Genomic DNA, 22059 nt, shown 5'->3' on the forward strand with positions numbered 1-22059 from the left:
GGGTTGAGGGGTGTGGACAGGAAGGAACGTCAAGACGTGGGTTGCCATAGCCGTGCAGAAACCTGGGAATATTGCGTTTAAGTTTACAAACAGTCTCCGGGAGTTCTCCATATAATTATGTTTTCTGTATGATTTTGCAAGGGTGTTAATTGCCTGGCTAGTCATTAACTTCCCCAGGTGACTGTCAGGAAATGTAATCAATAGGAGGAACGGGGGGACCAAGCTGTCGCGGCTTCTCCGACCAAGATCCCCTTCTCACCCCTGGCAAGGCGTCGCTGTTTTAATAAAATGAGCAGGTGTGGGTGCAAGGGTGACTCGGAAAGCCACCAGCGAAATCAGCTCATCGCCCGGCTCCGAAAAGGAAAAGGCAGCCAATCAGAACCTTGAAAGATAATTGCCTCATTTCCAGACTTAAATACATTATGGGCCTCCTGCTAGTGTTGCACCTGGCAGATCTACTTATTAAAGTTATGAAGGGGAAGAGTTTGCTGAGACATTTTCAATATTATGCTGACATTGGAATAAAAGGAAGGAGAAAGGTGGGCGTGATGTAATTCCGTCGATGTCGGCTCAGGTCAGGATATATCATTATTCCCTCGGAGCTGATAACCAAATTTCATCCATGGAAATATTTCAGATAATTCTGTGCGAAGTAAAATCTACTGAAGTTAAATGCATTGCCTCCCTTATAGTTCTTAAAGTTCCCTGGACTTTTTTATTACTCAGATATTGGCTTATCATTTAGGCTATCCAACTTAATATTTCTTTTCCATCCACTTTGTTTTCTCTCGGCTTCATAGTGGCTTCCTGTGCGTGTATAGATACTGTGTGAGTAATGGGTGTGGGCTGGAAGGAAATGAAATTCAATCTCTATCACGGTGCTAGCAAAACAATTATAGGTGTTCCAAGGCGTGATTAATCTTCATCAGCAAGCAAGGAAGATGCAAAATCAGTGGTCCGATTTTGGGCAACCATATTTTAACCTAATTCCCTAGACATGTTCTCCACTCTTTCCTAGATGCCATAAATAATAATAGAACATGGTTGTCTGATTGACAAAAATGTGCGCTTGCAAAGTGTGATGTTATAACTGCTTATATAAAAGGCTATTGCACTAAATAATTGTCTTTAGAATCCAGAGTGTTATAACGCTAACAATTGCAACAGCAATCCCTGGTGTTGAGAAAGATAGTAAACACCTCTTGCATGCGGGAAAAGTTACAAATCTCAATGTACTACAAATGGGGCGACTTAATGTGTGCCAACGTACTATGTACAATGTACAAGCAGCCGAACATGATATCCCATGGTTCCGTGTGATACAGGAATTGCAGGTGCATAGTGCCATATGCAAAACCTTAGGGGAGTGTGTGTTACAGAATTTATACTATTTCAGGGTTTAGAATGATAATGTGATACAAACACTGCATATTACATGACATTCCAACTTATCGGTACTTTGGGAAAGGTTTGTTTCCCAAAGAATTTGGGCTTGGTTGAGAAATGAATGATAAATCCTCGCTTGCTTCTCGGAGTTTCTTGCGTTTTAGTATTGTAAATATGGGTTGGGGGAACCCAGTACCAATACTTGTTATTTTTCCTGACTTTCAATTATTTGTTAGGTAATTTTTAAAAATGTCATTAGAATTATGTATCAAAAAGTTACAGATTTTTTTTTTAATTGTTTGACATGGAGTCTTAAAATAATAAGACTCAGATTATGTTGGATCTGGGTTTGTGGTCACTGCATAACCTTGTCTCTGCTGACTGCCACAGAATTGCATCTTGGGACAGGTACCCTGCCGTGACAGAGACGATATTGGTTGGCGGAGTGGCCAGCTGCTGGGTAGCTGGGAAGGGTGCCAAATAAGCTATCTTTGGTGATGCTGGCATTGCAATTACTTGCAAGGGAGACACTTGCCTCGAAGTTGCAAAGCGAAGCCTTCGCGAGATGGGTTGATTGTCGATGGGATGTGTTTGGCTGCGTGTTAAAGAAACAGGCAAGCTCTCTTTGGAACATGAAAGGGACAAAGTGGCCCGACTGGTGTGGTTCAGTGGTTGAGCATCGACCTTTGAACCAGAAGGTCACAGTTCAATTCCCAGCCTAGGATGGAAGCTCAAACCCCAGTGGGAGGCATGCAGGAGGCAGCCCATCTCAATGATTTTCTCACATCATTGATGTTTCTCTTTCCCTCTTCCTTCCTCTCTGAAATCAATAAAAATATATTTTTAAAAATGTGGGTGAGCAATAGATTGTTGTGTTTTTAAGCATCTAGGATTTTTGGAATGGTTTGTTATAGCAGCAACATGTAGCCTCTCTGGACAGTTACAAGGCATATAAGATTAGATTAGATTAGATTAGATTAGATTAGATTAGATTAGATGATAGATAGATAGATAGATAGATAGATGACAGACATTGATGGCAAATAAATACATAGATAGATTTCTGTTCATGTTTTCAGTGTCCTATAAAAGTAGTCTTTATGCTTCCTAATGTAATATAGAATCTAAGAAAATTGTAGTTTGTTTGTAATATATGAAGTTTTGTTCCTAAATCTCTCTTAACTATATTGACTCCATTTGTACAGAGAAGCAATATTTCTGGCTAAGGTCTAATGTTTCCAGGGGTTCCAATAAAATAAACATCCCTTGAAATTGAGTCTAGTTTTTTTTTTTCTTTTTGCTTGCTTGTTTTAGGATGAGTTAAGTAATGTATTGTGAACAACTGAAGTCCATTGGAACATAAAAATAAGTGTATTTTCAGTCCTTGTGTTCTGCCCCAGCCTCTGAAAGATGGCGAGATCTTTTTAAGTAATACATCTCTGCTAAATCACCATCATAATGCTTGCGCAATAGTGTGGCATCCCTTTATTGACCATTTATTTGGGAGCCTGAAATATTGGTTCCATTGTAGATCAATCCCTCTGATAACAATTTCACCGGCTTTGCAATTTGCTATTTCAATTTAATATTGCCAGTGGTGTTAGCCTTGCTATTACTTTTATTGCTTAGATTAGTATTGAAAATATTGCGGTGAGAGAGAAGTAATATTGCCGTGATTTTATTATGAGGCCACTTTTCTTCTCCACAATGCCAGGATGCTACCCGAGCATCAGCCTCTCGGCCGCGGAGTCTCATTTATATCTTTTATGACTGGCTCTCGGGGTTCTCCTCGAAGAATAGCAATGGCGATTCTCAGGGCTGCGGTCCTAGCAGCTCACCACTGGAGCAAATCAAATAACTACGATGCTCCCATTCTGACAGTTGGCAGCACATTTTAGGGGAGAAATCAAATGATAACTGTCTCCATGTTGTTTCTGTGCCCCATGAAATTCCAAGATAATCTATGATGAAAAGGGGGAACATTATGGAAAGTTAGTTCAGCTTAAACTAACATGATTTTTATCTTTATTGCTTGTTTTTCCCTATCATTTTATTTTATTTTTTTTAAATTGCAGTTGACATTCAGTATGATATTAGTTTTGGGTACACAGCATGGCAATTAGATGTTTACTTAATTTATGAAAATTGTCATTTTAAGTACGAATTAAACTTCTCATAGGAAATCACTAAACTCCTTTGACCTTCATTTTCATTGTTTGTTAGAAAGGAATAAAAACTCCCAAAATTGACAATTGGCCTAAAAGGGGTTGGGAGGTAGTTTCAGGCATGCCTTTCTCTCTGAAGAGAGAGAATAGACCCAGGAAATGTTGCTTGCTGTGTGGGGATGAAGCAAAGTCTGTTCTTACCACCATGACCATAGCTCGGCTTGTCTGACACTCAATACAGTTTCAAATGAACTTGACCTCATAGGCAGGCACTACTCATGTGTTCAGCAGCTTTTCTCTAGATATCACAAAGCTTCATACCTGGAGACATTCACTCAGCATCTCTAGTTACTAATTTGTTTGTTTGTTTTATTGATTTCAGAGAGGAAGGAAGAGGGAGAGAAAGAGAGAACATCAATGATGATGCACGCCCCCCTATTGGGGATCGAGTCCAAAACCCGGGCATGTGCCCTGACCAGAATCGAACCGTGACCTCGTGGTTCATAGGTCGATGCTAAACCACTGAGCCACACCAGCTGGGTGCACGGTTATTATTTTAATACAAAGAGCATACCAGCAATAATGACTATGTAGAATTTAGAGTCAAGTGCCTAGAACAGTGCTTGATACTTAAAAAATACTGAATGTAAATTTTCCTATTGCAATCCTGAGCATATACTTTTAGTTTTGCTGATAACCAGTGATCACATGTGAGGGCAGCATAGCTTGATTCATTATTTATGAATACTCTCAAATTTACATACAGTAATTTCACTACTCGGAACTCATATGGCAGATTCTCATCCATATGCTAAGAAATCAATCTATGGTTTTTATCTTGCAGTATTACCTCCAACCCAAATTCCCTTTATCCATTTATAATAATAAAAGCGTAATATGCTAATTAGACCGGACTTCCTTCCGGACAAAGCCAGGGCTGCCAGGAAAGCCTGGGTTCCGGGAGCCAGAGGGAAGCGGTGCTGGCAGCCGGGGGAAGGAAGGCCTACTCTTGCACGAATTTCGTGCACCGGGCTTCTAGTAGTAATATAAAAGCTTAGAAATGTAATACATCTTATTCCACTTTTCCCCCCACTGGAGCCAAGTGTAACTTCATATTTTATATGATTAAGTTCAATATTACTTTTCCAAATTAAATATTTTGCATGCATTCATCTTTAGCTTTAACCATCCCTTCCTGGATCTTGTCAATTGGTTAAACCACTTGAGAAATATATACTTAATTCCTAGTACGTGCAATGTGCCGTCGTGGGCATTTGGAAAGGGAGAATACAAAGAAAAATAAAACATTGTCCTGACCCTCAAGAAATACATAACGGTCTCTGCTTGTATATTCCCTTGAGTCTATTATTATTCTCATTTTCCTCTCCTACTTGCCTCTGTGCAATGGTCCCATAATGTGCATTAGTTTCACATCACATCTCAATAAAACCAGCCCGTCCTGATGCACGGTTACTATGAGATGGGAGGTGATAATGTTTGTGAAAAGCCCAGCAAACAAAAACACCCTTTTGATGTGGGAGATACAATTTTCCTTCCCCGTCAACTCTCAGAAGTCGATGCGCTTGAAGGCAGAGCAGCCATGCTTTTTCCAGACTTGGTTTGCGCTGGGCGGTCACGAATGAATGCGCCACTTCAACCATTTCCCGAACCTTCCCAAGGCACATTCTCTCATTGCAGAATAGTACCCATCTCCCAGGAGCCTGTGAGCATTAAATGAGATAATCCAGGCAAAGTGCTGAGCTCGGCCCACATAGAAACACTGAATCCAGTATAAAAACGAAAAATAATGGCAGGCCTTTATTTATTACTAACTAGAGGCCTGGTGCATGAAATTTCATGCATGGGGGTGGGTGACCCTCAGCCCAGCCTGCACCCTCTCCAATCTGGGACCCCTCGGGGGATGTCCGACTGCCGGTTTGACTTGATTCTTGTGACATCCCTCTCACAATCTGGGACTGCTGGCTCCCAACCGCTCATCTGCTTGCCTGCCTGATTGCCCCTAATCACTTCTGCTTGCCAGCCTGATCACCCCTAACCACTCCCCTGCAGGCCTGGTGGCCCCCAACTGCCTTCCCCTGCTGGTCTGGTCACCCCTAACTGCCCTCCCCTGCTGGCCTGATCACCCACAACTGTCCTCCCCTGCCAGCCATCTTGTGGCAGCCATCTTGTGACCAACATGGGGGTGGCCATCTTGTGCGAGGGCATGATGGCATGGCGGTCAATTTGCATATTGCATATTTATTATATAGGATTATGCAACAGTCATTTTATTATGTTTTCATGGTGATTATCTCATCTACACAGGAACCCTATAAAGGACCATTACAGCTGTAATAATGATTACCTTTGTAGTGTTAATACTTAACTAGCACAGTGACTGGCTCAGTGGAAAGGATAGATATTTGCTGCACTCTTGGGGACTGTGGACTAGACTACCTTCCAGGCCCCAACCAGCTCTGTCAGTCAGCATTTTTGCAAGAATAGAATCTGACTGCAGCAGAAAAGGAATTTAGTTACAGACATCAGACCTGCTGTCCATTACAGTACCTACGCCCACGGCGCCTCTCATGGAAATAGCCCCTACTAGCCTCATGGAATCGGGGCGCTCACCTGATTCTCACACTCACAGGTGTTCCCCGTCGACAGAAAACAACCAATGGGGTGTTCATCGGAGATGCCAGCAGGCGCGCTTTGTGCCAAAGCATTTACTGTTCTTTGTCCAACAAAAATTAGCGAGTTCTCAAAAGCCGATTGAAAACTCAGTCTCGCCTTAGAATGTGTTCAGTCAACGCACCTTGGGCATGCTGGGGGATGGGAGTGGAGGGTGATGAGCAGTGGCTTCTCAGCGAAGGTCATTCTTTTTAATAAGATCATTGCAATGAGTGAAAGCAAGACAGGGTTAGTCCCTGAGAAGGAGCAGCCGTTTCTAGTCCTCGAGGGCAGGGAAAGCAAGCATCCTTAGTGCTTTGGAGCACTGAGAGTTAATCCCAGTGCTCCCCTTTATCTTACGGTTCCTTGGGAGTTTGTTTGAGCCACACCGTCGACAATTGCTGGGGAGAAGAATCTCAAGGGATTGAGGTAATGCTCTGGAGATGGGCAGTTTTGCACCTTGTTTTATACGTTACCATCAAAAGAGGAGACAAGTGGGTTATGGTGGTAGACTAGGGAGGCGGGAGAGAGCAAAGCAGGGAAACCTCTGGGATTGGATAAGAAGTAAAATGATTGACACAGACTTCTTTTAGTCAGGTGGGTGCAGGATAGTTAACAGTGAGCAAGTAACTCGGTATCAATGCGGGGATGCGTGGTCTCCACAGAGCATTGCCTGTGCTTTGAGGGGCCCAGAAAAGGAACATTCATTTGACTTCGGAACGATATGTTATCATTGATGCAAAATGACAGGAGGCTCAGTGAAGGTGAAGATTGACCTTTGTCAGGGAGGATCCAGGCCTAGGACATGACTACCCACCACAAGCTGCTTTTTAATGAAAGAGCTTTAATTTCACACCATCCTTGTGGTGACTTTAGGTCTCGTTGTTTGCAAGGCTGTCACACAGGCCTCCCTGAGCGAGTGAGGTTAGCATGTGGCCCCTTTTCGTCTACACTTGCCTTCCTAGTCCATGTTTGTTTTTTCCTAACGGTGACAACATCTGGCAGGCATTGACGTTCAACCTTGGGATCAAAGTTTGTTTTGAAGCCCTACAGCTAGGAGACATAAGTGATTTCTTGAGCAAACTCCGTGGAAGTTTCTAGCACTCAGTCTGTGCTCTGGGAAGAAAGTGGGGGGACGTCAGCTCTTTAAGCAAGCCAGCTCTCTTTGTAGTAACCAGCTCACCCTCACTCAGTCTTTGAAATTTTCATGTCCTTCATTCAGTTTTATGTAGGCACTGTCCCAAATGCTATTTCCACAACAAGCTCTTCATTCTAGACCAGCCCAGGTGGTATTTCTGTTGTCTAAGTTCCACCCTTAACACTGTATGGATTTAAATTAAAAAGCCTTTTCCACATATGTGAGATCCTGTGATACTTGTCTTTCTCTGACTGGCTTATTTCACTTAGCCTGGTACTCTCCAGGTCACTCATATGTGGGTTCTAATGAACAAAATAAACAGATGAGCACATCATTGATGTTTCTCTCTCTCTCCCCCTCTTCCTTCCTCTCTGAAATCAATAAAAAGAAATGTTTAAAAAAAATAAAGTCCCCTCCTCCCCCAACTAGTCCAGGAAACTGAGTACATATTCTCTCTGCTGTCCCTGGAGACTGTCTCCACTGTTTCTGACACCAGCGCCCCCATCAGCCCAGGCCCTCTGCCGCAAGTATGAAAAACAGGCTCTATCCGACCTCGCCTGGTAAGAAATGCATGCACAGATATTGGGCAACACACAGAATCGCCACGAAAGCTACGGGAGCCTACCCTTGTGTTCCATAGTCAGGACAGAGTCTAACATCTCGCAGATTTATTTATTTATTTATTTATTTATTTATTTATTTATTTATTTATTTATTTATAAAATATATTTTATTGATTTTTCACAGAGAGGAAGGGAGAGGGATAGAGAGCCAGAAACATTGATGAGAGAGAGACATCGACCAGCTGCCTCCTGCACACCCCCCACCGGGGGACGTGCCCGCAACCAAGGCACATGCCCTTGACCGCAATCGAACCTGGGACCTTCCAGTCCGCAGACCAAAGCTCTATCCACTGAGCCAAACCGGTTTCGGCTCGCATATTTATTTAATGAGATCATGACTGCGGCCTGCTATGAGCACACCATTGCACCAACCACCACCATCACTGCCATAATCCCCACCTCCTAAGAAATGGCTCTAGGTGGCCTCTTCTTCTTTTTTTTAATTTTTTATTTATGTTTATTGTTGAAAGTATTACAGGTGTCCCCTCCCCACTCCCCCCATTGACCCCCTGCACTCCGCTCCCGCCCACTCCCCAGGCTTTCTCTACACTCTTGTCTGTGTCCATGGGTTATGCATGTAAGTTCTTTGGTTAATCTGTTCCCACCCACCCCTGCCCCCCTGAAACTTGTCAGTCAGTTGCATGCTTTAATGTCTCTGGATCTATTTGGCTACTATTGCAATGTCTCCGGATCTATTTGGCTACTATTCCAGCTCAGGGTGCGTACATGTGATGCATCCACTTTGTAAAGGCGCCTGAGCCTTGCAGATTTTATACTTGCAGATAAAGCTCTGTTTGGGTAATTCCTCAAACACTTGAAGGGAGATTCATTTAAAAAAAGGCAATCTAATGAAAGACAGATTAATTGGCTTACCATATTATAAAGTATTTTAATATAGAAATATGATGCTATAACGTATTTTACTATAAAAATGTGATGCACCTTTCAGAGAAAAAGAAAATGGTCTGGACAAGCATAATTCATTTCTAGGCAGCTACTAAGGGATTAAGATCGGTTTCTGATTTATGCCCTTGGGTAGCCATCACTTTGCCGCCTTATAAACTCAGCCAATTCACAAGCAAGTGAACAGGCTTGCCATTAACTTTATGCCCCATTATAGTATTTTGTCAATATCAGTATAAACTCTACACTCGTGGCGCATAGGATGGTTTTAGTAGACTTGCATGGATATGTGGCCACTCAAAAGTCATACCAGTGGTTCAGCGGAGAAGTTGAGAAAATTCTCAACTGATACAAATCATTGAAATGATCCCTTACAAATGTTTGGAGAGAAAATAAAAATCTTTGTAAAAGTAAAACTCCACCCATTCTAGTCAGGAATGTGGAGTGAGTCAAAATGTGTATGTTGGCCTGGCCTGTGTGACTCGGTGCTTGACTGTTGACCCATGAACCAGGAGGTCATGGTTTGATTCTCGGTCAAGGGCACATGCCCGGATTACGGGCTCCATCCCCAGTGGGATACGTGTAGGAGGCAGCTGATCAATGATTCTCTCTCATCATTGATGTTTCTCTCTCTCTCCCGTTCCCTTCCTCTCTGAAATCAATAAAAAATATTTTTAAAAAATGTGTATGTTGGTAGCACTTCCTCACGGATCTGATTTTCATTTCAGCCTTTACTTACCGTATTTTCCGGCGTATAAGACGACTTTTTAACCCAGGAAAATCTTATACGCCCAGGTGTCTTATACGCCGGAAAATACGGTACTTTCTGCCCCTGCAGAATGGAATTTCCGGTCACAGCTTCTCTTCCCATCAGCCCTTTCCACTCAAGTTCCCACTTGTTTATCAATCTGGTTTCTTACCTACTTAAGGGCAGTATTGCTGTCCTGTCAGGGTCTGCAGTGAATTTGTTTTTTAGATCTTTGCCACTGAAAACCAGAAGAATGTAGGAGAATTCATACTATCTTCTGGGGAAATGTGGCTCTCAGGGAATAAGAAATAGCTTTATTAGAGGGTACTCTGGTTGGGCAGTAACTTTGAAGGTCAGTGGAAGACACAGATTGATGTTTGTCAGCTTCGGAAGTACTTTCCCATAAGCATAAAGTGGATCAAGCCTGCAACCAAGGTGCATCCCCTTGACTGGAATCAAACCCACAACTCTTCAGTCCACGGGCTGATGCTCTATCCACTGAGCAACCAGTTGGGGATGTAGAACACCTTTGAAAATATATCCTAAAGCATCTCTGAAGAGAATCTGAATATTTAGAAATATGTTACCAACTGTATTGGTCAAGGTTTTCCGTGCCCGTCAATACAGGCAGAAACACAAATCGGGGTATGGGCATTCATGGCTGGTTCCCTTACACCCTGAAAAGGTTCAGTTCCCCACGCTCACCAGCTCAGTTCAACTGTGAACCATGCAAATAAAGAGCATAAATAATATATAATTACACGGGATCAATGTGTAAATACATTAGTGTTGGTAATATTTTTGCTGACATTAGAGTTAGGAAACTGAAGAGGATTTGCATTCTACATACAAAACTACGCCAATAAAATTTACATGAAGGGTTATTGGGGGAATTGAATTAATATTTAAAGCACTTAAAAGAGTTCCTGCCCAAAGTAAGAACTCATATTAATAGAGAGAGACAGATCATTAATTTAAAATTAGCTAATTAGATATCAAGTGTTAACTAGCATTTCTATCAGGGGGAAGGGAGGTGGGGAGAAGCAGACCTGGCTGTGCTACTTTTAAAACTACTTTATTTTTCATGGAGAAGTAGTAGAAGCCTGGAGTCAACATGGTGCCTGGCAAGTCTTCTGTAATTCATTGGAAACTTGTCACTGGCCTGATTTCTCTCTGCCTCCACAGAATTCATCAATACCATGCATTTTCCTTTGCATTACTCTTTGCTTCCTGTGAATTAGTTTTGTTAGGAAGACTGAGTGACTATAAATTCCTGCCAGCATAGGTGATGGTATTATTATTATTATTATTATTATTATTATTATTATTATTATTATATTGGTGGGTGTTGTTTTCTCTCTAGTCCTCAAGATTATACAGGGTAAAATACTCAATTGATACACTCTTAAATGGATATTTCCAGATTACATGAGATCACTGTTTTCTTTTAGAACTGTATTTGCCCCACAAAGTATGGCTAGTCCCTGTTCATTTGCCATTTGAAAAGTGATGGTAGATTAAGAAAAAAAGAAAAGAAAAGGGGGAAGGGGGTGCAATGGTACTTCATCTTCTACTGGACTTTGGACATTATTGTAGGATAAGATGTTATCTGGCATCCCCACTTTGTAGTTTTGTAAATCACTAACGCACATCATAATTCTAATGTGTCATTCATATTTTATTTTTATATCCTACAAATATGTGAACTTTACCAGTTGCCATAGATGAGAGGGGAAAAAAAATCTCCACAGGAATCTTTCTGGGGATTCTACTGACTTCTAAATAGAATGAATGTCAGATACTAGAGACGTTATTCTAGCACTCAAATATATTTCACGTCTACTTGTCATTAAAAAAATAAGATGAAAAGCTTATTCGTATTCTCTTTCCTAGACGGAGACAGCTGTTTGTTCTGTGTACAGCAGGTGTCCAATAAATGGTTTGGGTGACTGTCAGTGGTGACTCTTAATGACTTTATCATGAAGTAATTATTCATGTGTTATGTTAAAACCATGTTTCTTAGAAATTACCTCATGATGGTTTTCAGCTGACACAATTATGTACACTTTGATAAAATTAAATTCTATTTTAAGCTATCCTTTACTGCGAATATAATTTACTGATTTAGAGACTTTCAGAATACCATTAGAATGAACAATGAAAAGAATTAAAATATGCATGCGCACGAAACAATAAAGGCTTATCAAACGTGTTCAAGTAAGAGACAACAATGAAATGAATGATTAGTTTTCAAAGTAGTGGCATCTGCTCTGAGACTACTCCCAGGATGCTTCCCAGTCCCAGGCATCAGCTCCTTTATTCAAAAGAGCGAAACTCTCAAAAGAGACATATGGGACCAAACAAATTGTAGGGTTCTGTGGAATTGGGATTTTAAAATGCATTTCTTATTTGTAACCCTGCTTACTTAAAAAGATGATTTGAAGCATATCAAGTGGATATATGCGCAAATATCTTCCCTCGTAATCACTTGCGCTAGGATGTTATCATTTCCTTTGGTTTTACTTTTCCTTCTAGTAAAAGTCTATACCTGCAATGTCCCAAAGATGCCAGGACTCTGCATTTATTTGTTGTAGAAGAAATAACAACCCTAATATCCGTGAATATCATTTTCTATTACATTGTTAAAAAGTTGCATATTCTAGCACTGATGAAGTAGCTTGGATCTGAATATCGAACTAGCCCTAACACACGAAATAAATATAAATTGCTCTAACCAGGTATCTGAATTAATGTGGTTCATTTATCAAGTGAGAAATGGCATGTTTTAAGAAGTGCTAATGACAATATGGTACTCTAATACAGATGGTGCCTACATACAAAAAATAAGTGTTAACACACCTCTCCAACTTCTGTTGAATACTGATAATGATAATAATAATAATAGTAATAGGCATAATGACATTTGAAAATAACCATGTTTTTTTAAAAAAATATTTTTATTGAATTCAGATAGGAAGGGAGAGGGAGAGATAGAAACATCAATGATGAGAGAGAATCATTGATTGACTGCTTCCTGCAGGCCCCCTTCTGGGGATGGAGCCCACAACCCGGGCATGTGCCCTGACCAGGAATTGAACAGGTGATGTCCTGGTTCATCAGTTGACACTCAACCATTGAGCCACACTAGCCAGGCTGAAAATAACTGCTTTTGAATTGGATCTTTAAAACTAACCAAATTAGAATTTAAAGCAACTGTTCATAATGTCATAGACTTTTAAAGGTACATGAGACTATCATCCAGAACTCTCTATCTCATTTACAAAGGGGAAACTAAGGCACCGAGAGGCTGAGGTTTAGTTCATACTATATAACTTCATAATGGGTAGAAAATCGACTAAAATGTACTGTCTGTCACACTTGCCAAATAATACTTGTTCAGCCATTGGAAACATTTTCCAAATCTTGCAGTATGTCTGTGTGTGTTTGTGGAGTTAACCCATACATGTACTTCCTGATATTTTCAACAAAAATATTTTCAATAAATACTAAAAGCAACAAGAAGTTCATGTTCTGAGTCCAGTTTGCAATATTTACTTCAGATATAAAAGGAGAGATGAGGGAAAGGTTCAACTATCATATTTTAATATTTTAAATGTGATAAAATATATAACGTTTGTCATTGTAATCTTTCTAACTGTACAATACAGTGACATTAACTACACTCAGAATGTTGTGCAACCATCACCACTATCTTGTCTCCAAAAAGTTATCTCCCCAAACAGAAATTCTGTAGCCATTATGCAATAACTTCCCATTTCCCCCTCTAGCCTCCCCTGGCGAATTCTAATTTATTTTCTGTCTCAGTGAACTTAACTATGCCAGAGAGTTCACATAAGTGGGATCACACCATATTTGCGTTTTAACTCCCATATTTTCAAGGTTCCTTTGCATTGTGGCAGGTATCAAAACTTCATTTATTTTTATGGGCAGTTGTGATGTTTCTACCTTTTGGCTATAGTCCCAGCCGTCTTTTTGTTTTTGGATAATTAGTAGACCTTTTAGATTTTTATTTATTTTCGTGCAGCATCAACTTTTGTTGCTACTGTTGGTTAATCAGACATTTGAAAATAAGACGATTTCAGGCATGATAATTAGTACAGCAAAGATGAGAGTCAATATTGGAGCTTTAAATGCTTTTTATTTTTTTTCTCTTTAGCATCCATTCATGTTTTATACTATTATGTCAGTCAGAGCAAATTGCAAATGGTTAAAGAGAATAATCAGAGTATAGAGTTGAACTGTATAATTTTATATTTTAAAAAAATTTCCCTCTTAAACATTAATAAATATGCTTCATAATACTATATATATTTTATATTAAGTTAATAAACATTTCTGAAGATATTTCTTTGACATAAAACACTTGGAAAGGCTTAGGAATACAACTGGCAAAAATGAAGGCTGAATTAATGACCACTACCTATGGAGAGATTTCATTCAAAGACCATCAAAAGAACATGAAAAAAATAAGTTTAGCTTAAATTTTCTGACCAAATTATTTTATCTTCTTCCCTGAAAGTTCTATTTTAAAGGGAAACCAAAAAGAAAATATGATTAAAGCATCAAAACATCTTCCTGTTCATTTGCTACTCACCAATAATAAATTGCATGGACTCATTTTTTTTTAATATTAACCTGTGAAATGTGTTTTGGAGAAAAAGGAAGATAATCGTTTATAATGAACGTATTGGATTTTCACAATTTTTTTTTCCAGATGAATTCAAGTTCTTTATGAAAAGGCTGCCCATGAACTATTTCCTCAACACGTCTACCATCATGCACTTGTGGACAATGGATTCTAATTTCCAGCGCCGCTATGAGCAACTGGAGAACAGCATGAAACAACTGTTCCTGAAGGCGCAGAAAATCGTGCACAAGCTCTTCAGCCTCAGCAAGAGGTGTCACAAGCAGCCCCTCATCAGCCTGCCAAGACAAAGGTAAGACATTGGTGGCGATGTAGACACCTGAGGGCATTGTTTTCCCAGGGGCTCTGTTTATGTCTGAACACAGGTGTGTGATACGCATCGCTCAGTGTTATTCACGTGATAGGCAATCATCAGAAAACACGGTATGATCTCAAGTCTCAAAGTCATAAATTGTGGTTACTTTCCAAAGTAATATAGTACATGAGGAACATACAAACCAACACTTCCTAATTTTTTCCTTTTCTTTAAAAAAAAATTTTTTTTTTTTTGCTTTCATAGAAGGGAGAGGGAGAGAGATAGAAACATCAATGATGAGAATCATTGATTGGCTGCCTCTGCACGCCCCCTCCTGGGGATCCAGCCTGCAACCCTGGCATGTGCCCTGACCGGGAATCCAACCATGACCTCCTGGGTCGTTGCTCAACCGCTGAGCCATGCCAACCGGCCTTTTTTCTTTTATTGTTAAAATTGAGAAGTCATAATAATGTGGTATGTGAGGTAGTCAACTAAGAATTGTATCACAGTGAATACCAAAACACAGAGCCTTATGGTTAAATTGTAAGCATTGGGATAAGCTGGGCCACAGAGTGAAATTTCTTATTATGCAATTTTGAATTAAAAGAAGTTAAAGTTTATGTTCTTTGATTAGTGTTCAGAGTACCATAAGCCTTATTCAACATGAATCTCTGAAAACTGCTGGAGAAGTTACTAATAATTTATGTGAATAATGACAGACTATTAAAATACTGTATCTGATCTCTAATTTCAAGAAACACAATTTTTAGACTTGCTACTTTAAGATATATTGACCAGACAGTGCAATAAAAATTGTATTTATTTATTTGAAGTCAGATTAAAAATATATCAGAATGAAAAGCTAAGGGAAAATATAGAATGATACCACAAAAAGTATGCATTTGCACTATCTCGGTAATAAAATGCTTGCATTTTGACTTGATGCTTAAATCATTAAGAGGAGAAATCTATAATTATAGATTTTTTCCCCTGAAAAAAAGTAAACACCTGAAAGTCTATACATTTTTCAAAATTCAATTTCAAAATAAATCATTGGCATTTTTTTTCAATTCATTCGATTTTAGGATATTCAAAATTTATGTAACCATCACCACAATCCAAGGTGAGAACGTTTTTATTCTCCCCAAAACAAATCCAGTCCCGATTAGCAGTAACTCCCCATACATACTCCCACACCCAGCCCTCAGCTGTTTAGCTCTAGAAACCAGTCACACCGCCTGTCCTTCCAGCTGCCCCTGGTGTGGACATTCCTTACAAAAGCAGTCATGCACTGTGTCTTTGTGACTGGCTTCTTTCACTTAACACGGTACTTTTAGGCTCATCCGTGTAGCGTGTATCAGTAGTATGGGTCTCTCACATGTCATGTATTCATTCATCCTTTGATGGACATTTTGGTTGACTCCACTTTTTGGTTAGTGTGAATAATGCCGCTATGAACATTCATGTATGTTTTTTAACATGGAGGTATGTTTTCTGTTTCCTTGGGGATATACCTGAGAGTGAAATTGATGAGTGAAGGTAACATATGTAACATTTTGAGGTGCTGCCAAGCTGTTTCCCAAAGTGGCTGCAGCGTTTCGTATTTCCATGGGTGACAGCTCCCCTGCCCCACATCCTCTCTGTTGTTGTCCCTCCTTGGATATTGTGGTTTTAGTTTCTATTTCCCAGTGACTAATGATGCTGAGTATCTTTCCTGTGCTAAGTGCTCATTGGCTATTGTCTTGGAGAGATGTCTATTCAAATTCTTTACTCACTTTTCCTTTGACTTTACTTTTGTTATTGAGTTGTTGTAAGAGTAAGTTATGTATTTGGATGCTGGTCTCTTAACAGTTATGTGATATACGAATATCTCCTTCCATTCTCTGAGATGTCTTTCTCTCCCTCTCACTCCTTCCCTCTCCCCGCCCCCCCCCCCCCCCCCACTGCCTCTCTCTCTCTCTTTTTCTCTCTCTCATTAGTTTAGTTCAAGTGTGCCGGTTTGGTTTCAAAGAACTAACTTTTGGTTTTCTTTGTATTTTTATTTTTTCTTCTTTGTTTTTTCCCCACTGTAACCATTATTTCCTTCCTTCTGTTTGCTTGTTTGCTTGTGTTTACTATGATCTTTTTTTTTTTTTTTTTTTTTTACTTTCATGGAGAGAAAAGGTAGGTTATGATTTAAGAACTTTCATTTTCTTAAAATATAAGCATTTCCAGCTATAAATATTCCTTTGAGCACTGCTATAGCTGTAAGTTTTGTTATTTTATGCATCCTTTAAGATTTTTTATTTCTTCTACACATAAGGTGCTTTTATATATAGCTGTCTGTGTACATTCCCAAGTAGAGAATCCCAGCTGGTGGGAGACACTGTTGTTACTTAGGTAGAATGAACTTCATGCTTCACGTGTTGATTAAATACAGTTTGTAAACCACTAAAGTAGATGGTTCTACCCATCAAACAAAAATGGGAAATGTAAGAGTATGGTGGGTCCGGAAGCAAGGAGATGAGTTTGGTTATGCACAGGTTGGCTTTAAGAAGTTGACTTAACAAGTCTGGACAGAGTGGGACGTTGACATCTGAAGCTCAGAGGAGGTCTGAGGAGGCGGCATGGCGATCATGGGTGCTTGTGAAACCACGAGATCTGAATATAATATCACGAAAAATGTGGAGATAGAAACTGTGGGTGTATGTAAAGGGTGGGTAGAAAAACGGCAACTGCTAGTGAGCAGAGAGCAGGGTATAATAAAGGGTTGGGCAAAAGTGGTTGACGGTTGTTCATCTGTAAACCTACTTTTGCCCATGTTGCAGTGTTGCTCAGTGGTAGAGCATCAGCCCATGGTCCAAAGGGTCTTGGGTTCAAATCCCAGTTAAGGGCATGCACCTGGGTTGCAGGTTCCTTCCCTGGCCCCGGCCGGGGCACATTTGGGAGGCAAACAATCAATGTGTCTCTCTCACATTAGTGTTTCTTTCTCTCTGGCTCTCACCCTCCCTTCCACTTTCGCTAAAAAAAATCAATGGAAAAATATCCTCAGGTCAAGATTAATAATAACAAAAAAAAGAACCACATTCATGTCTAGAAAAACAATTTAAACATCTAAATTTTCCATAAAAGTGTAAGATATTTAAGGAATGTATGAAAACATGAAACAATCCAAGTTGGATGTATACAGAATAAATAAAAAAGCAACATAAAATAAAGATGTATTATGTGGAATAAGTTTCAATAAACTATAGGACTTAATATTTGATTTATTTAGTTCAGAAGTTTTAGAAAACAAAGATTGCCAAAGGCTTTTCTTGACTTCCTTTTTCCAATGCAGCATAACTCCTATGTTAGCTATTACTCCTGGCACACACCATGCAGACTTCTTGCTAGATGCACGATTTCACTGAATTTGGTTTTTACCCATGACCGTGTTTCTTCTACTAGAAATGTGAGATATTGTTTGTTTTGTTTTCTCATTTTAATAGAATATAAAATGACATTGGGAAAACTAAAAACCAATAGAGTATAATCAGTTACTAGAATACAGTGGGAAAAAGTTTGGCTATTTGTGGGGTATGTTTCCAGAAATTTCTAAAGAAGTGGCTAAGCAGCCCTCGCTGGTTTGGCTCGGTGGATAGAGCGTCGACCTATGGACTGAAGGGTCCTGGGTTTGATTCCTGGTCAGGGCACATGCCTGAGTTGCAGGCTCCGTCCCAGTGTGGGGTGTGCAGGAGGCAGCCAATCAATGAGTTATCTCTCGTCATCAATGAGTTATTGATGTTTCTATCTGTCCCTCTCTCTTCCTCTCTGAAATCAGTAAAAATATATTTTAAAGAAGTGTCTAAGCCAGTGGTTGGCAAACTGCGGCTCGCGAGCCACATGCGGCTCTTTGGCCCCTTGAGTGTGGCTCTTCCACAAAATACCACGGCCTGGGCGAGTCTATTTTGAAGAAGTGGCGTTAGAAGAAGTTTTAAGTTTAAAAAATTTGGCTCTCCAAAGAAATTTCAATCGTTGTACTGTTGATATTTGGCTCTGTTGACTAATGAGTTTGCCAACCACTGGTCTAAGCTATACCAGTGACTCAGTTCCATTGCAAATTCTGATTTTTGTCCTGCCTTTATGATATTCTTCCCAGCTTTTTTTTTTAACTCATCACTGTAAGAACTGGATTTCAATATCTGATATTCTAAAATCTTGAAATACAAATAAAAGCAAACAAAATGCATCTTCTTAAATAAAATGATTTCTGACACTTCCTGCATAATGGCAGTAGGTTATTTTCCTACATGATGTAGTTTTTCTTTATAATGTTTTCTTTCTGGTAAGGCATGACACTCAGAGTAATCCCTCCCCCCAAGTCTGCACTGCCATCACCACTGCTCCTCATGAATTTCTGTGACATCAGAATCCTCTTTCCCACCTGGGTAAACTGAGGACATTGGTGACCTGGTGTCCTTGCGGCAGTCACCTTTTGCTATCCTAAAACTTTTGACATAAGTAACGATGACATTCATTTAATGAAAGGACAATAATTACAGAAACTACTGAAAAGTATTCACAGATAATTCTTAAAAAAATAACTATACTATTTTGTGCAGCCAAGGATCCATATAAATATTTCATTTATGGTCTTTTTGAAAACCTTTAGCAACCAACTCTTACAGGGGTAAATACCCCCAATCTTTAGCATGAAGCAATTTTGTGATATAAATATTTCCACCGTGGCCAATTGCAAGCTGCCTGGGTGATGTCCTTGAACATGGAGTAGTGAAGAGACAAGCACAATTGGCTCTTGCAGGCGCCAACAAGCCACTACAAATGGATGAACATGTGTTTTTATAAAATATATTTTTATTGATTTCAGAGAGGAAGGGAGAGGGAGAGAGAAATAGAAACATCAATGATGAGAATCATTGATCTGCTGCCTCCTGCATGCCCCCGACTGGGGATTGATCCCGCAACCCGGGCATGTGCCCTGACCAGAACTGAATCCACAATCTCTTGGTTCCTGGGTTGATGCTCAACCACTGAGCCACACCGGAAGGGCTGGAACAGTTTTAAAAGTTAGTTATAATGTGGAATTTAAAACCATGGGATTAACGTTTTGAAATCCCCTACATTAAATTGTTTGGTCTACCTTGAACTTCAAATGGACCTTTACGCACACATACAAAACCATGACCAGGTCATCTGGAAAATACTGGTTACTTAGTTATGAAGACCTCCTATGTGTTGACACATACCATTCATTCTACAATACCAAAACAGTTTCACCCGATACTGCCATTGCATTTGTGAGAAAAGTCATTACGTATTGAAAAGCTGTCGATCGCATAGGGGCACACACAAAGTTTTCCAAATTTGTAACCTTAACTTGAAAGCTTGAGATTTCACATTGGTTTTAACTATGTCAGTTGCCTTAATGTTACATGTCAATACGTCTGAGGTGATAGCTTCATTTCTTTCCGTTTTGACATCGGACCTGCCCATCAGCCAAGTCTAACTAGCCAGAGTTTGCCTGCCCATCATTCTTTCAAGTAAAAAATGGTTTGAAAAAGTGCCGGCCCAGCGTGCAGAAAGCACATCGCACAGAGCTCTGTCTCAAGCCCACCACTAGCCAGGGGGCAGCGCCAGGACGTTATTCATCTGCCTATTTCGGGGTTGGTTTGTTTTTAAATGGTCTCCACCTAGTTGTGCATTCATTCATTCATTCATTCATTCATTTATTATTTAGTATTTATTTATTTATTTATTTATTTATTTAATTCTCACCCCAGAATATTTTTCCACTGATTTTTTAGACAGAGTGGAAGGGAGGGGAGAGACAGTGAGAGACACATTGATAGGTTGCCTCTCACACTAGCCAGACTAGGGCTGGGGATCAACCCCGCAACCAAGGTATGGGCCTTTGACCAGAATTGAACCCAGGACCCTTCTGTCTTTGGGCTGATACTCTATCCACTAGCAAAACCGGCCAGGGCAAGTCCAATCGCTTTGAAGTCATCACACCAGTCCTGGACTATTTATGATTGTACTATTATTTGAGAGAGGAATAAAATCACTTTTTTCCCCCCTAAGTCAATATTACTTGGCTTATGTGACTGTAGCCAACTTCATCCCTAACTAATAAAAGGACCTCACTGAATGGCCTCCAAATCCTTTACAATTGCAGAATGTGCGATTTAATTAAAAATGGCATTTATATGATTAATACAGCGAACTTTTGCTGAGAGCAATTTCATATGAAACTGTAGGGAAAAGTCAGGATATTAATTTTCCTTATACTTCTATGCTACAAAAGAATGTTGTTATTATTTTTGTTTCAGTCACTTTCTGGTACCTCACATGCTAATAATGAAGCAGTAAACGTAGAGAGTTGAATGCATCCTCAGTGTGTTATTGAGACATGTAAACATACAACAATGACAAAGTAGCCAGCAAATGGAAGGAGCTTAAATAATTATTAAACATGTCCAAAATAGAAAACACAATTTCTTATGTATAGGTCATTTCTAACATATTCATGAAATTTCTGCAAAATGTATTTTCATGAGTTTCAGAATCAAAGTAGAATTTGTCGTAAAGATAACAGCATCAATTCTAAAAGAAACGCATCGTTATTTGTGTAGAGTGATACACAGCAGCTTGGATTCTGACTCCAGGGAGCCAGGGAGACACACTCTCAAGAAGAAAAAGGAAAGGGTATGCCCCACCCTTTTCGGTAGGAGGCCACTTCTGAACAAATTTCAAGTCGGCAAATCTGTCCTTTCCCTCAGCCGGCTTCCTTTTGCCTAATTCTTGGTGTAGCCTCGACTTCAGCTCTTCTGACTCTTTAGTTCTTATTTCTTATCTTTTTTTAAAAAAATATTTTCCCATTGATTTTTAGATAGAGAAGAAGGGAGAGAGAGAGAAAAAAAACACATCAATGTGAGAGACACTTTGATTGGTTGTCTCCTGCATGTGCCAGGGATCCAGCCTGCAACCTAAGTACGTGCCCTTGACCTGAATCGAACCCATGACCCTTCAGCCCAAAGGCAAACGCTCTAACCACTGAACAACACTGGCTAGGGTGGTTCTTTCCACTGTAACATTCCTCCTTGGACCTTCAGCTCAGAAATCATTCCATGATCTTTCAACTTATTAGATCTTGATAGATGTTAGCTGAACATAGTTATTTCAAAACGAATTCATACTTAGGTATAAAGAGTGTTTGCGTTTTTTAAATGCCTTGCTAGCCATAACAGTACCCAGTTTGAGGCATATAGGCAGGGCAAAAACAATAATGTTAAAAGGGAAACAGCTGTGCGATTATAATGTTGTGAATGTTCTCGTTTTCCTCTCCTGGATACAAGGTTGTGTGGGGCAATCGGAGAGCTAGTTTCTTTGACGTTTTGTCCAGAGATCTCTGTCTATAACTAAGGGTCATTTGGGAAAGAGGTCCAAACCCAAACCCTGGAGGCGCCCTCCTTAGCTAGCTACT

The 22059-nt window shown here is 39.9% G+C and overlaps 1 protein-coding gene across 2 annotated transcripts in view; it reads left to right on the forward strand.

Moving 5' to 3' along the window:
* The window catches only part of BRINP3 (BMP/retinoic acid inducible neural specific 3), a gene marked incomplete at both ends in the record, with an annotated part of 223916 nt that overhangs the window by 183236 nt on the left and 18621 nt on the right, over positions 1–22059 (forward strand). For both annotated transcript variants that reach the window (XM_079763782.1, XM_079763783.1), the window contains one exon: positions 14369–14591. In XM_079763782.1, the coding sequence (XP_079619908.1) occupies positions 14369–14591 (223 nt within the window). The remainder of the gene's footprint in view (positions 1–14368; positions 14592–22059) is intronic.

Source organism: Cnephaeus nilssonii (assembly GCF_951640355.1).
Source record: "Cnephaeus nilssonii genome assembly, chromosome: 23".
In the NCBI taxonomy this organism is placed as follows: Eukaryota; Metazoa; Chordata; class Mammalia; order Chiroptera; family Vespertilionidae; genus Cnephaeus; species Cnephaeus nilssonii.